The sequence below is a fragment of the Canis lupus genome, chromosome 24 (assembly GCF_048164855.1).
Source record: "Canis lupus baileyi chromosome 24, mCanLup2.hap1, whole genome shotgun sequence".
NCBI classification, from domain to species: domain Eukaryota; kingdom Metazoa; phylum Chordata; class Mammalia; order Carnivora; family Canidae; genus Canis; species Canis lupus.
Genome location: NC_132861.1, coordinates 51,152,448 through 51,166,481, shown reverse-complemented (window position 1 = coordinate 51,166,481; position 14,034 = coordinate 51,152,448). Strand labels below are relative to the sequence as shown.

Below are 14,034 nucleotides of genomic sequence, written 5' to 3'. Positions count from 1 at the left end.
CGTGGGCCAAGAGAAAGGAACCCGCAGACGTCAGTCCAGAGGTTCTCGTCCCTCGCTCTGCTGTAAGCAGTTGGGTGGGGACTTACATTGCACCAGACGGAGTTCATGGGGCACTTCACTGTTCTAGAACATTCTGACCAAATGCCTCAGGTCACCTGACATGCAGCCTTCAGCTGACCTGCTTATGGTTTGGTACGGATGAGGCCGACATCTCAAGGTTGTGACCCCAGGGACCAGCCGTCTGGACCCCGTTTGGGGCTTTGGGTACCCCTGACCGTGCACACATCTGCAGGGCTGGCCGAGCTAGCAAGTGTGGCTCGCAGATTGCCAGGGAATGACTGTGGCCCTGGGTGCCTGGGGGTGGGTTACACGTGCCTTCTCTCTCTTTTTTTTTTTTTTAATTTTATGTATTTATTTATGAGAGACGCAGAGAGAGAGGCAGAGACAGAGGCAGGAGGACTCAATCTCAGGACCTTGGGGTCACACCTTGGGCCAAAGGCAGGTGCTCAACCTCTGGGTCACCCCGGTGCCTCTAGACGTGCCTTCTCGTGGGACCTGGGAAACCAGTCAGGCAGTAGGACAGGCACCGTGGGAGAGCAGGTGTCCCGAGCTCTGGGGACAGGAAGGGCCATTGATGCTGCTGGTAGAGGTAGGAGAGGTGACATCTGGGCTGTTCCAAGGACCGAGCGGACGGAGCACGGCTGGGAAGCCAGGAAGTGCAGGGAGGCGACAGCGGAGCCTGTGCAGGAGCAGCTAGGACCAGGCCGGGGAACCACAGGCTGAGCCTGCGCTCCCGAGGGAGCCTCACAGGCGAGCAGGAGCCCTCTGTCGTCTAAAGCCCAGCGTGAGGGCGTCAGACCACGGCTTGAGACAGGACCGTCGTGCCCGGGGAGGGGGCAGTGGCTGCAAGCTCCCGACAGCAGCCTCAGTTAGACGGTGGCCCCGTTCCCCAGAAACCGCCGGGCTCGGGGACGCCACGACCCACAACCCTCCATGCTGTCAGGAGCAGGATCCCGCGTGGTTCCTTCCCCTGAAGGCACTTTTCCACTTTGAACCTAAGCCGTTGGCTGTCCTGGGGCGTGAACCCAAACGGGCCACGACGGAGCACAGAGGCGCTGTTGGGGGCGTTTGGATGCGTGTGCGCTCGCCGCTCCGGGTGCCGGCTCTCCAGCCCGTGCCTCCCGCCGTCGGGGGCCTTGCAGGTTGCTGGCCCGCATTCCCGACACAAAGCCGCCCAGATTTCCCTGTTTTTGTGGTAATTCAGGCAAAGCGGACGTCAGTTAGAGGATTTTTGGTTACACGTGAATCACGTGTTAGCGGGCTTCTGCGCCTCTTGAAGGAGACTCTGGGGGGCGAGTGTGCATCAGTGTCACACGTCTGAGCGTGGACAGATGAGCAGTAGCGGCTCACACAGGCGACCTCGTGCGCGGGGAGCACGGCCCCGGGATGCTGGGCAGTGTGCGGCTGCCGGGCGCTCCGGGAACGGATTTCTCGCCTCGGGGCACGGCGGCGTCCGTGGGGGGCCTGTCGGGTCGGTGGCGTCGGTCGAGGGAGCCGTGCATTCTCCACCCCGAACCCCACGGGGCTGCAGGCGCTTCTGTGTGAGGACCGGTGGGAACCGTGTTTTCCCCTCTCTCCTCTCGCTGCAGGGGCTTCTGCTACTTTAATTCTGTGGCCATCGCAGCCAAGCTTCTCCAGCAGCGGCTGGACGTGAGCAAGACCCTCATAGTGGACTGGGTAAGTGGGGCCGTCCCCGAGGGGGCTGGGGGCCCACGTGCGCCCCGAGCGGGCCGCGTCCCGTGTGCAGAGCAGGGCGGGCACAACACCTCCACTGACGTTGGATTCGGGCACCCGACCTTTCTGGAAACTACCTCAAACCAGAAGATAAAAGCTCACACCGGTCACGAGTCCGCCCCACAGCTGCCGTCAGCCGGGTCCCTGAAATGTCCAGAAGTGTGGTTCAGGGCAGCAGTCGGAGAAGGGTCCTCAGACCTTGTCAGAGGCGGGTGGGGGGCGGCCTCGACCTCCCGCGTCCACCGGCGGGCGTGGGCGGCTCCCCCACAGCCCACGTGGCGCCGCCTGCCTCAGGCCCCCCTGGCGAAACGCCTTCCCGCTTGGGCCCGCGACACCCCGTGCCGGCGTAGCCTCCCTCCCACGCTCCCACGGCGGTGTCGCTTCTCACGGCCCCAAGAGGGTGACCTCAGGTTCAGAAATGCTACACGTGGGGTCTGAACTCCAAAGCCAGTCACGCAGCTTCTTCCCTGGGGGTGGACGCTGAGGGTGCTCGTTTCATTCCTCCCTTTTCCACTTGGTGCTGATGATCTATTTAATAACTGCTCCACGGGGAAGGAGGAGCAGATGCCCCGGGGGGTTACCGTGTGTACCGCGGGGCCCTTCTCCATTTGGGAAAGGAACCGCAGACACAGCCCGGCCACCCAGTAGGCTCCCCGTGCTGCGCGCCGGTCCCGGGGCCTGACGGCTGAGGCCTGGGGACACCAGGGAAAACCGCCCAGGGTCGGCCCTCAGCGCACCCCTGCCTCCGTCCCCAGGAGCCGGGCCTCAGCTCCTCCCGAGGGAGCACCTAGCCGTGCTGTCGAGGCGTCCCACGTGGCTCAGTTCATGGCCACGTGACTCACAGCCCCTGAGTCCACCCCCCGGGGCGGCCAGAGCGCCCAGAGTCGACGGTCACAGGGCCACTTACCCCGGGCTCCCCGCGCCCCACTAAACAGCACAGGCGCATGCGGGGCTGCCTCGGTCACGGAGAGCACGCGTCCCGAGAGTCGGGGGTGTGTCTCCCCAGCCGTGGAGGCTTCCTGGTTGGTGGGGTCGGGTGTCTGTCCTTGCAGCTCCTTGTTTATAGCTGCCCGCCACGTCGTCTCCAATGAGCGTAGGTGACTTTTACAATGACCCAGGTACCGAGCAGTTCCCAGGGTGTGAAGATCGCTACCTCGCACGCAGCCCCCGTGCGCCCGCTGTGTGAGGCGGGCTGCCTGTCCCGGGGGCCCGCTCCTGCCCCGGCCCGGGCCGTGCGTGGCCTCGCGCCTCGTGGAAGCCCCGCTGCCCCACTGTGGGGCCTTTAACGTGTGGGCACGGTCATTAGGATGAGCAGTTTGTCGTTGGAGCCTGGGGCCTGGAACCCCGTGCCGTGTGCGCACCTGTCGCCCCAGCCCGAGCGACGGCCTCCCGCCGCTCCGCAGGGTCGGGCGCAGAGCTGGCACCTCCCGTGTGCTCGACAACGGGCAGCTGTGGCCGGCTCGCTTCTCGCAGACGTGGCAGGGGCAAGAAGGTGGTCAGATGGTTTTGTCGGGACGGTCGTGGCCTCGGGGTAGGGCTCAAACGCCAGCCCCTTCCTCTGCCGGGAGCGGCCGTGGCTGTGGGGCCGATGGCGAGGAAGCCGCCTGGGACGCACCCGGGCCCCTTCTCTCTGCCCCCTCGGCCCCGCCCTCCCCCGGCCCTGCTGGGGGCGCGTGGCTAGGCGGGGAGCCCCGAGGGGCCGCCGGTGCTGACCCGGCTGTCCCTGCTCTCCCAGGACGTGCACCACGGAAATGGGACCCAGCAGGCCTTCTACAACGACCCGAACGTCCTGTACATCTCCCTTCACCGCTACGACGACGGGAACTTCTTCCCGGGCAGCGGGGCCCCGGACGAGGTGAGCAGGCCGTCGCAGGGCCGAGCGGGGCTGCTCTGGGGTAGAGCGCGGGGGTGCACGGGTGCTCCCCTTGACCCCGGATGATTCCAGGCCGTCGTCAGGCGTATCCTGTCAAGTGTGTACACACGGGCTTTCTTTTCTCTGAGGTTCAAACAAAAAAACGGACTTGACATCTGGTTCTAATCCAGGCAGCCTGTGAGGACGCCTGGGGTGCCCCCTCCTGCAGGCCTGCTTTGCACGATTCAAACACCTCCAGGCCACTCCTCTGGTCGGTCCCTTGGGCGCTTGTGCTGTCCTGTCACCTGTCGTGACACATGGGACAGGGATTGGCGGCTCAGAGCCTCCTTCGTGACACCCGGTCCCCCAGCAGAGCCGGCCCTCACTCGGAACAAAGGGGCCCCAACACCCAGGGGAAAAGGTCCATCAGCCTCTGGGTCTTGTTGGAAGGGGGTGGGGAAGGACAGTCCCAGACCTTTCTGGCTGCCCGCTCTTGGTGTCTGCAGTGCAGAGCTGCCCGTCTGCACACACCGCTGGGCTGCTCCTGCGGCCACCCCACGAGTGGCCGTGAGCCCCCGCGGTCTATGACAGCGCTCCGCTGTGAATGTCGGCAAGTGAGGGGCGATGGGGGCACGTGCTGGAGAGCATAGCACTCGGGCTCTGCTGCAGGCACCGAACTGGACTCCCACCTTGTGCCACTGGGGTCAGGTGGTTCCATCGGTCTCCGGGTGAGGGCCTGAGATCCACCAGGGTCAGGTGCTCCCATCGGTCTCCGGCTGAGGGCCCGGGAGCCACCAGGGTCAGGTGGTCCCATCGGTCTCCGGCTGAGGGCCCGGGAGCCACCGGGGTCAGGTGGTCCCATCGGTCTCCGGCTGAGGGCCCGGGAGCCACCGGGGTCAGGTGGTCCCATCGGTCTCCAGGTGAGGGCCCCGGGAGCCACCGGGGTCAGGTGGTCCCATCGGTCTCCGGGTGAGGGCCCCGGGAGCCACCGGGGTCAGGTGCTCCCATCGGTCTCCGGCTGAGGGCCCGGGAGCCACCAGGGTCAGGTGGTCCCATCGGTCTCCGGCTGAGGGCCCGGGAGCCACCGGGGTCAGGTGGTCCCATCGGTCTCCGGGTGAGGGCCCGGGAGCCACCGGGGTCAGGTGGTCCCATCGGTCTCCGGGTGAGGGCCTCTGATAGGAGTGTCTCTCTTCACAGGTGGGCACAGGGCCAGGTGTGGGCTTCAACGTCAACATGGCTTTCACTGGTGGCCTTGACCCCCCCATGGGAGACGCGGAGTACTTGGCAGCCTTCAGGTGAGAGTCCTGGCTTCCTGTGCCCTGGGGGCATATGTACAGCTGTGGGGAGCTCCACTCCGCGTCCCCAGCTCTTGCTGGTTTAGTGATGTTCTTTGGCCTGGCTCCTCCTTCACGCACACACCCAGGCGCATCTGGGGCGGCCCCTCCAGCCTCCCTCACGGCACCTCGTAGAGACGCGTGTTTGCGTAGCTGAGATTTGAAGACCCAGGGCCCTGGGCTCCTGGGCTCACCCCCCCCCCACATTGGTTCTTCGGGCTGGGGGGGGGTCTCCGGCAGTGTCTCCTCCCCTCATGCTGGCAGCTGGCGTCTTGGGCTTCAGGAGAACCAGGAACGCCCTGGGGGCTTGATGGTAAGAGCGGCCGAGGCCCTGGGGAGCAGCTCCGGCTGGGCTCGGAAACCTGATGTTCACGGAGAGCGGCCGCTCGGTTCTGAAACATCGGCTCGTCTCCTGTTTTCCTCCCCACAAACCCTCCCTGAGAGGCCGAGCGACAGCGATCACCTTCCTCCCTGATTGCTGCGGTCCTGAGGCCACTGCCCCGCGTCCACCCGTTTGCGCAGCTCTGTTGCATGACTTTCCTTAAGCGCGGTTTGCCTTTGTCATCAAATGGTGATTTTGACCTTGATCTGGGCCCGACTGAAGTAATTCCCACGACCCAACGTGGACGGTGCGCAGCGCGGGCTTCCTGCCTCGTTTTAAATGGTGGCCTCCGCCGTCTCCCGCCGTCTCCCGCCGTCTCGCCAGAACGCGGGCCCTGGGGAGAAGGGTGCTCGGCGGCAGAGCCTGACAGGCTCTTGGTCGTTGTCAGAAAACCGCGTCCGAACAGTAGGAATCGGAGCCCGTGAGGTTTCCAGTGAATTTTCCTCTCTGCCTCTTCCTTGACCTCTGTCTGTGCTTTTATCCCTGCTTGATCTAAACACAACGCACATGTGTGCAGGTGTGTGTATGTGTGATGCACGTGTCTCCATGGACACATGTGAGTGTGTGCGTACACGTGTCTGCAGATATGTGTGCACGTGGCTGCGTGCGTGGAGCGTGCAGCTGTGTCTGTGTGCGCGTCTCCCGTGGGTGCGACTCCTTACGCGGACTCGTCTGTAAGCGCTCTGCTGTAGACGCCGCCGCCCGCGCCGTGGGCACCCTGCATGGGCCACGGGACCCCTGGGGACCCCTCACAGCGTCTCCTTGCCCGTCTCCACGCTCAGAGCGGCCGTTGGGTCTGGCGGCACGTGTGGCTCTGTGGACGGGAGTTCCCTCCCCCAGCTGCTCGGTGGTTTGTAGAAATTACGCCCAGATTTGATTACGTCGGCGCAGGGCCAGCCTCTCGAGCAGTGGGCTGGTCTGTACCAGTCGGAGCCCATCACCTCCCTACGGGATTTCTCTGCACGCCTTTCCCCCAAATCGGATCCCATCTGATCTCGTGGGTTTAATTTCGATGTGTCTTCCTGCTCCTGATCAGATGTGAGGTAACCCCAACAACTGCCTGCCTAATTTAAGGGAGGGGGACGCCCCCAAGCAGATACAACATCTGCAGGTTTGCTGGTGTACACGGTCGACTCTCAGCTTCTCAAAATCCGAGCCGTGCAGCACCAGCAGCGGGGTCCTCCGTGCGGTCCGTGGAGCACCCCGCGGCCAACACCGCGTCACCCTCCCACCGCCTGAGAACCGGCCGCCCTAGGGGGCTGCGTGGAAAATAAAATGTCTGGGCGGCCGCCGTGAGAGGAGGAAGCCCTGCCGGGATGAGGAACTGGGCGCGCCGTGGCCGGTTCTGGCTGGGCAGAGGGTGGCCCGTGCTGGACTGGTGGGCGGGGGGCGGGGGGGGGGGGGACGCTGCAGCCAGGCTTCCACGGGACCGCGTCCCCCGGTGTGCTGGTTCTGGGACGGAGATGCCCAGCACGCGGGGGTCAGACTCCAGCCCTGGGGACTGCCCCTTGGTCCCCTGGGACCCCACACTGGTCCCCAGTCCCTTGCCCCTGGTCCCCAGCCCAGTCCCCAACCCCCGCCCCTGGTCCCCAGCCCAGTCCCCCGCCCCTCCCTGGCCCCCCAGCCCCCCTGCCCTCCCCACCCACCCTAGTCCCCCGACCCCTGGCCCCCTCCCTGGTCCCTGGTCCCTGGTCCCCCACCCCTGGTCCCCAGCCCAGTCCCCTGCCCCTCCCTCGCCCCCCAGCCCCCCTGCCCTCCCCACCCACCCTAGTCCCCCGACCCCTGGCCCCCTCCCTGGTCCCTGGTCCCTGGTCCCCCACCCCTGGTCCTCAGCCCAGTCCCCTGCCCCTCCCTCGCCCCCCAGCCCCCCTGCCCTCCCCACCCACCCTAGTCCCCCGACCCCTGGCCCCCTCCCTGGTCCCTGGTCCCTGGTCCCCCACCCCTGGTCCCCAGCCCAGTCCCCTGCCCCTCCCTCGCCCCCCAGCCCCCCTGCCCTCCCCGCCCACCCTAGTCCCCCGACCCCTGGCCCCCTCCCTGGTCCCTGGTCCCTGGTCCCCCACCCCTGGTCCTCAGCCCAGTCCCCTGCCCCTCCCTCGCCCCCCAGCCCCCCTGCCCTCCCCACCCACCCTAGTCCCCCGGCCCCTGGTCCCTGCCCCGGGCCAGCCTTTAAGATGAACCCTTCCTCTGAGCTGCTGTTGACGTCCTGTTTTCATCCTCTGCCAAGTGTGTACACGATGATACCTTATCAAATGAACTTTGCAAAGCTTAAATAGCTCCTTTGAAAGGGAAAATTGTTTCAGGGTTGGGTTGCTTTTTATTTATTTTTTTTTTTTATTGATTTTAATGTAAAATAGTGCTTTGAAGTTTACAATTTATGGCTCCCTGGGCATCGATCGGTGGGGGAAGAGGGTCAGGATCTGCTTTCCCCTTCCTTCTGCGCTTCTCCCCCCTTGCCGGGGGGCCCCCGGGACAGTGTGTGCCTCGGGGGCAGCACCTTGTTCCCCAGGCCCGTTGCCTGCCACGTTGCATTTCAGGAGATCAAGCCTGAGATGAAGAAGAGATAAGGAAGGTGCCCCTAATGAAATCCAGAAGGAGCGGCACTTTCTCCCCGGGCTCGGACTGCGGAGACGCGGCGACCCTAATTCAAACCAGCGCGCCGCCAGACGGGCTTTGAAGTCTGCTGAGCGGAGGCGAGGCCCTGGGCGGACGGACACCGCGATGCGCTGCTGCCCGCGCCGGCCTGCCGTCGGCCGTCTGGGGCCCGCGGGTCGCCGTGCAGGCAGGAAATGAGCCCGGGATTACGTGTGCGTCGAAACCGTAACCCCGGTTTAAATGCGATTTGGTGAAGTTTATCAGAGATGTCAGAGAAACCGGGTATTTTGAAGTGGTAACTTTAATCTTTTAATGAATTGAGATTTGCCTTTAAATTGAGCAACTGGGCAGATTCATTTCACGTCCCCCAGCCTTTCGAGCGTGACGTGAAGATCGAAGCTCTTTGAACCTCTGTTCCTTCCGTAAGGACTTCTGCGGGGGCCTTTCTTTGCTTTTTTTTTTTTTTTTTTAACAAAAATTCTTAGGTTTTTTTTTTTTTTTTTTTAAAGATTTTTATTTATTTATTCATGATAGTCACAGAGAGAGAGAGAGGCAGAGACACAGGCAGAGAGAGAAGCAGGCTCCAGCACTGGGAGCCCGATGTGGGATTCGATCCCGGGTCTCCAGGATCGCGCCCTGGGCCAAAGGCAGGCGCCAAACCGCTGAGCCACCCAGGGATCCCCTTAGGTTTTTATTGTCGTGGTGAAACGCCCAGAAGGCCTCCTGTCGCAGCCACGTGGCGTGTGCAGCTCGGCGGCGCCCTCCGTGCCCACAGCGCCGTGTCGGGCGAGAGCCTCTGCCTCCGTCCAGGACTCGCTGTCGCAAAGACACTTGATGCAAACCCCGGGACCTTTCTTACCGACGGCAGTGCCGTCTCTCGAGGGGCAGCCCCCTTCCCCTAGGCGGACGTCTTAGCGGGGCCGTCCCACAGTGGGGCCGCCGCGGAGTGCGGAAGCTCGGGTTTGCCAGCCCTCCCGCAGGACGGCAGCAGTGCCGCGGTGCTCGGGCACCTGCCCGCGGAGGGGCAGCAGCTTCCTGGCTGAGTCCTGGAGGGACCCGGACCCGCAGACGCCAACCTGCCGGCGTGCGGGGCCGCCTCTGGGGACCAGGACCGTGGCCTGTCGTGGAGGAGCCTGTCAGGGGCTGTGCCCAGGTGACCTACGTGGCAGGTCTGGATGTTCGACGGCTGTCTGGTGGGAGCCTTGAGGGGGACGCAGGTCCGGAGGGGCCGTCTCGCAAACACTTGTTGCTCGGGTTGAGCGCCCAGGGCAAGTTGAGTCCTGCCAAGAGTGGGGCAGGGACCCAGGCGAGAGCATGGGGACACCGAGGCAGAGACCAAGCACAAGAGGGGAGCAGCTGGGAGAGGCCTGGGCCGCGGCGCCGGACCAAGTGCAGACCTGCTCCTGTAGCCAGCCGGGGTCTGAGGGCCGCCCTGGGGAGGCTGCGCTGCCCCTGCCCCTGCCGTGTGCTCCTGGTGCTGCAGAGGGGCGGGGGGCGCTGCGAGATGGGTGGGCTGGCGGCCAAGAGTGCCAGGCCCTAGACAGGCCTGAGGACGGTGATGGGACAGAGGTGGGGACACGTGGGGGCAGGGCAGCTGCAGTGAGCCCAAGCCCGGTGGGGCCCACGGTGACAGTGGGGAGGGGGCACCACGTGGATGGGGCCCTGGACGCAGGGGTGCGCCCATCCAGCAGCGCCAGGTGCCCACCTCCTGCGAGGGACAGCCAGACAGGAGCAGCAAGGAGGGGCGGGGGTTGCCAGAAGGCGCCCTGGCCTCTGTCGCCGAGGAGGGGTGTCCTCACCTCACCAGGGCAAGGTCTGGGTGAGCAGAGCACGGAGAGCCAGAAGCATGCGAGGCTGGGGGCCGCGGGCGTGCAGGGCAGGGGCATCGAGGAGACGGGACGGACGGCCGAGGGCCTGGCCTGTGGGGCGGACGGAGCAGGACGGGGCGGCGGGCGGCGTGGGGCGGGGGTGCAGCCGGAGCACAGTGTTGCTTCCCAGCTCTCGCTGTGTTCTGACGCCGACTCAGCAGCGACGGGATGTTTGGTGGGCCGGGACCGGCCTCTTCCAACCGACGGAGCGCTCAGGCCGGGCCCACCCCGCGCAGGGGTGCAGCGGGTGCAGCGGGTGCAGATGGCAGGGCGGGCGCACCAGCCCCTCCTGCCCTCGAGTGAGGGTGTGCACAGCGGACAGGAGGGGTTGGCGCTCACCGGAGCCGAGGTGGTTGAAACCGAGTCCCCGCCTCCGGGGGCACCAGGCTGTCCGTCCGGAAACGGCGACCGTCCATCCGGCAGCTCCGCCTCCCGAGCCCTCTGGCTGCAGACGCGTCACCGCAAGCCTCACCGACAGTACGTGACCGCGACAGGGCAGACGGCCCGGGCGCCTTGTGAAAGGAGATGTTGAAGGCGGGCGGCGTGGACCGTGCTTCTGGGGCACTCGGACGCCCTGGCTGCCCCCAAGCTCCCGAGCGTCCCCGGGCGTGGGTGGGCACAGACCGCGCCACGGCCTGAGGCCTGCGATGAGCACAGGTTTGGGGCCTTCCGTGTGGGAGATGAGCCCGCCCTGCCTCTGAGCGGACAGTGGGTGGTCGCAGCCTCGGGAAGCCCCTGCCCACCCCTCGGCCCTCACGCTGCCCTGCAGCAGGTCACGGGCGGCCCCACAGAAACTCACCCTAAGGTGATGGTCGGAGAGAGGGTCTGCAGTAAACGGTTCCATCTGTCATCAGACAAGTCGTTGGTTAAAATTTCATTCTAGAACTAAAACGCGAGGCCGGATGCCCGTTTTCTTCGCGGCGTCTGTGACGCGTGGGGGTCCCGGCTGGGGTGAGGATGTGGGCGGCCGTGCACCCCCTCCTCGTAGGTGAGGAAGCAGAGTCCGCCGAGGGGAGGCGATGTCTCAGCGGCGTTGCAGACCCCCTCGGCCCCGGGGGCCCCGGACCAGGATAGGACGAGCGTGCGTGCCCCTAGCCGGCGGCCCACACTCATGCGCGGCTGATGGGCCGGGTCCCGCTCGCACACGCACACCGACAGGGTTCACGATTTGTTTTGATCGGCTTCGCAGCGATGCCACGTGGCAAGTGCAGACGCCAGCGACTCTCCAGGGGCGATGATGATCCCAACAGCGCTGTCGTTTGTTTTTTATTTTGTCGGGGGGGGCGGGGGTGAGACACGAAGCAGCTCAGCAGTGCTTCAAGGCAGAGAACTGGGCCCACCGTACGCACTTGGTTCAAAACGGCCCCCAAAGCGCTTTGCGAATGAGCCGCTGTCGACACGGAGCGTCTGTGGTTTTCCCTGAAGACAGGCTTGGCTGCAGCATCTATACCAACACGTGGCTCAAACTTCTTCTGCCTAAAGACAAAGTTTATGCAACAGGAACTTCATTAGAATAATTTAAAAACCGTCTCTCTGGAACCGCTACGGCCGTAAACGGCGCTGGTGAGCGCAGCAGCCCGCGGGCCGTCGGGAGCCACCCAGGGAAAGCCTCGGGGAGGCAGCGGCGTCTCTGGCCACGAGGCGAAGGCACCGCCCCGTCCTGCCCGCCCGCACCAGGACTTGTCGCCTCCGGCCGCCGCGGCAGGTCAGGTATCCCGGGCCCCGGCACCTGCTCTGAAGCGCAGTCGGCTGAGAAGCCTCTGGTTTGCGCTTTGCGTGTTCAGAATCGGAGAGCTTCGTTGCAGCCTCCTCGTGGCCACGGGGTCAGAGTGCGCCTGACATCCCGCCTCCTGCTTTAGTGGAACACACCTCGCACACGTGTTCAGGGGCGAGTGTGGCCGCTCTCGCACGATGGGCCCCGGGACCTGAAGGCGACGCTGGCGGGGAAGCCTGCTGGCGCCCGGTCGGGGGTCCCAGGTGGGGTCCCTGCAGCCCCTGCCGGACGGTCCCCAGGGCGCAGACCTGGCTCCTCTGAGGCCGCCTGCACGGCCTGTGGCAGAGGCAGCGCGGGGGCAGCCGCGTGCAGTGGGCGCCGCCTGGGAGGGAAGCCGCGAGCGGTTCAGAGGAGCCGAGCCCCGGCCCGTGCCCCGGCGTGAGCTTGCGGCCTGTCTGCAGCGGAGGTCTCGGCGCCCGGCGCGCTCAGAGGGAAGCGGAGGCCGCTCCCGCGTCGCGGACGTTCTCTGAGGGCTCGCTCCCCGGGTCCTCGGGCATCGGGCCGGGGGTGCCCCATGCCACCTGCGGGGACGGGCAGCGAGGTCCTAACCTTGTGTGTCGTGCCCTGGAGTCTCCGTCACTGGCCCCTCTGAAACCAGAGGGATTTCTCAAGAGGATCACCGCAGACTCGTTCCTGAGCGGAACGTTCTGTGGGTCCCAGTGGGTGCTTTACGGAGTTGGCCCAGCGGACTTCAAGGGCAAATGTCATGATGAGTTTTACTTTGTAACTCGAGGCGTAGGAGCCTGAGGAGGTTCTCATGCCAGCCTGCGGCCCTATAGCCCCAGGGGCCCCACCGACCTGGTGGGGAGGGACCGGCGGCGGGGCCGGGTACGTGGGGCCGCTCGCCGAGGGGGCCTCTGGGCCGTCGTGCGCCCGGCGTGACCGTCATTGATGAGCAGCAGGGCCTGCGCGCCGGTGGAGGCCCGGGAGCGGGAGGCCGCCCTCTGGAGCCGCAGACACTCGGTCCGGCCTGCGGCAGCCGGGGAGACCCAGACTCCCCACGGCCGTGAGCCGGTGCTAGGTCCCGCCGAGGTGCAGGGGTGTGGGTGATGGGGGCCGGCACCTGCGGTGAGCCCGCCGCGCCCGGGGGACCAGGGAGACGGGAAGCCTGCGGGGAGGGACTCAGAATCCAATAAAGCAAGTTTAACTGACACGTGGCGTCGTCCAGCCTCTCACTGCGCACCCGGTTCTGGCTCAGAGCCGTGTTCATGGGACGCTGGTACAGTGAGGCCGCGTGCTCGCGGGCGGCTGCTTCCTCCTAAGTGTTTCTTCTCCTTTTCAAGGGAACGGTTTTCCTTGTCTCCCTAATATCCCTAAACCACTGAACTTCTCCATGGCATCTGTACTTTTAACCTGTCCGTGCTCTTAAATTTGATCGTCAGCTGTCCCTTGAAGGACCCCAGGTGTCAGATGAACCCGGCAATGGCGTGCAGGTGGCTCATCCGGGCGTCTGTGGCCCCAGGGGTGGATGGGGTGGGAGGAGGGCACCGGGGGCCCCCCGCGGGCCAGGGCTGCCCGGGGGCTCGGGGTCCCTGCTGCTGGGCCGGGAGGTGGCTGTGCCTTTCTTGAAACGTGACGCGAGCGTAGGGGTGAGCAGAGCCGCCCCCCTACAGGGCGAGACCGGCCGGGCAGGGCGCAGGGGTGAGGGGTGGGAGCATCTTCCGCAGCCCGGGCAGCTGGTACGTGGGGGTTACAGGTCGCCTCCAACATACCACGGAGGCTCAAGACCCGCTGTGCCGTGGCCGCGCTGGGCCTCGATGTTGGGGACCTTGGTCTGGACATTTGAGGTATCAGCAAATGGAGCCGTGAGCACGCTGGGCGGGTCTCCTGAGTCTGGGCCCTCGGGTGCCGCTGGCCTCGAGGGCAGACGGGGCAGGCTCTGTCGGCGGCCGTCGGCCTCTTCCGTGGCCGTGACCTCCGCTGACCCGGTGTCCCCTTCCTCCCTCTGCAGGACCGTGGTCATGCCCATCGCGAACGAGTTTGCCCCAGACGTGGTGCTCGTGTCATCAGGCTTTGACGCTGTGGAGGGCCACCCCACGCCCCTCGGCGGCTACAACCTCTCCGCCAAATGTAAGTCGGGTCTGCAGATGGCGCGGGAACATGGTCTGGATTCTGCTGTTGTTAGGATTAGGCGCCCTCTGTGTGCCGAGCCTCCCCTTCAACAGGAGGAAACCCTCCTCCTCGTGTCTTAGCAAAAACACAACAGGTGCCGGCTGCCCCAGAGCGCACAGGGCGCACAGCAGGACCGCACGGCATGGGCCGGGACACGCAGGGACGCTCTTGGGGTGGCCGTGCTCCCACACTGACCTCAGAGCCCTCCTGACCTGGGTGCGGGGTCCGGAGGGAGCCCTGTGCCCAGCAGCCCCCGCGTGCGGCCAGACTGTGCTGTGTGGGCTCGAGCCCCCTCGTGTACCGGCTCAGCTCGGCCGGGGTTCAGG

General features: G+C 65.6%; 1 protein-coding gene across 11 annotated transcripts in view; it reads left to right on the top strand.

The window, feature by feature from the left end:
- The window catches only part of HDAC4 (histone deacetylase 4), a 274,710-nt gene that overhangs the window by 246,620 nt on the left and 14,056 nt on the right, over nt 1-14,034 (top strand). For all 11 annotated transcript variants that reach the window (XM_072796919.1, XM_072796920.1, XM_072796918.1 and 8 more), the window contains 4 exons: nt 1,650-1,737; nt 3,530-3,649; nt 4,844-4,941; nt 13,548-13,666. In XM_072796919.1, the coding sequence (XP_072653020.1) occupies nt 1,650-1,737; nt 3,530-3,649; nt 4,844-4,941; nt 13,548-13,666 (425 nt within the window). The remainder of the gene's footprint in view (nt 1-1,649; nt 1,738-3,529; nt 3,650-4,843; nt 4,942-13,547; nt 13,667-14,034) is intronic.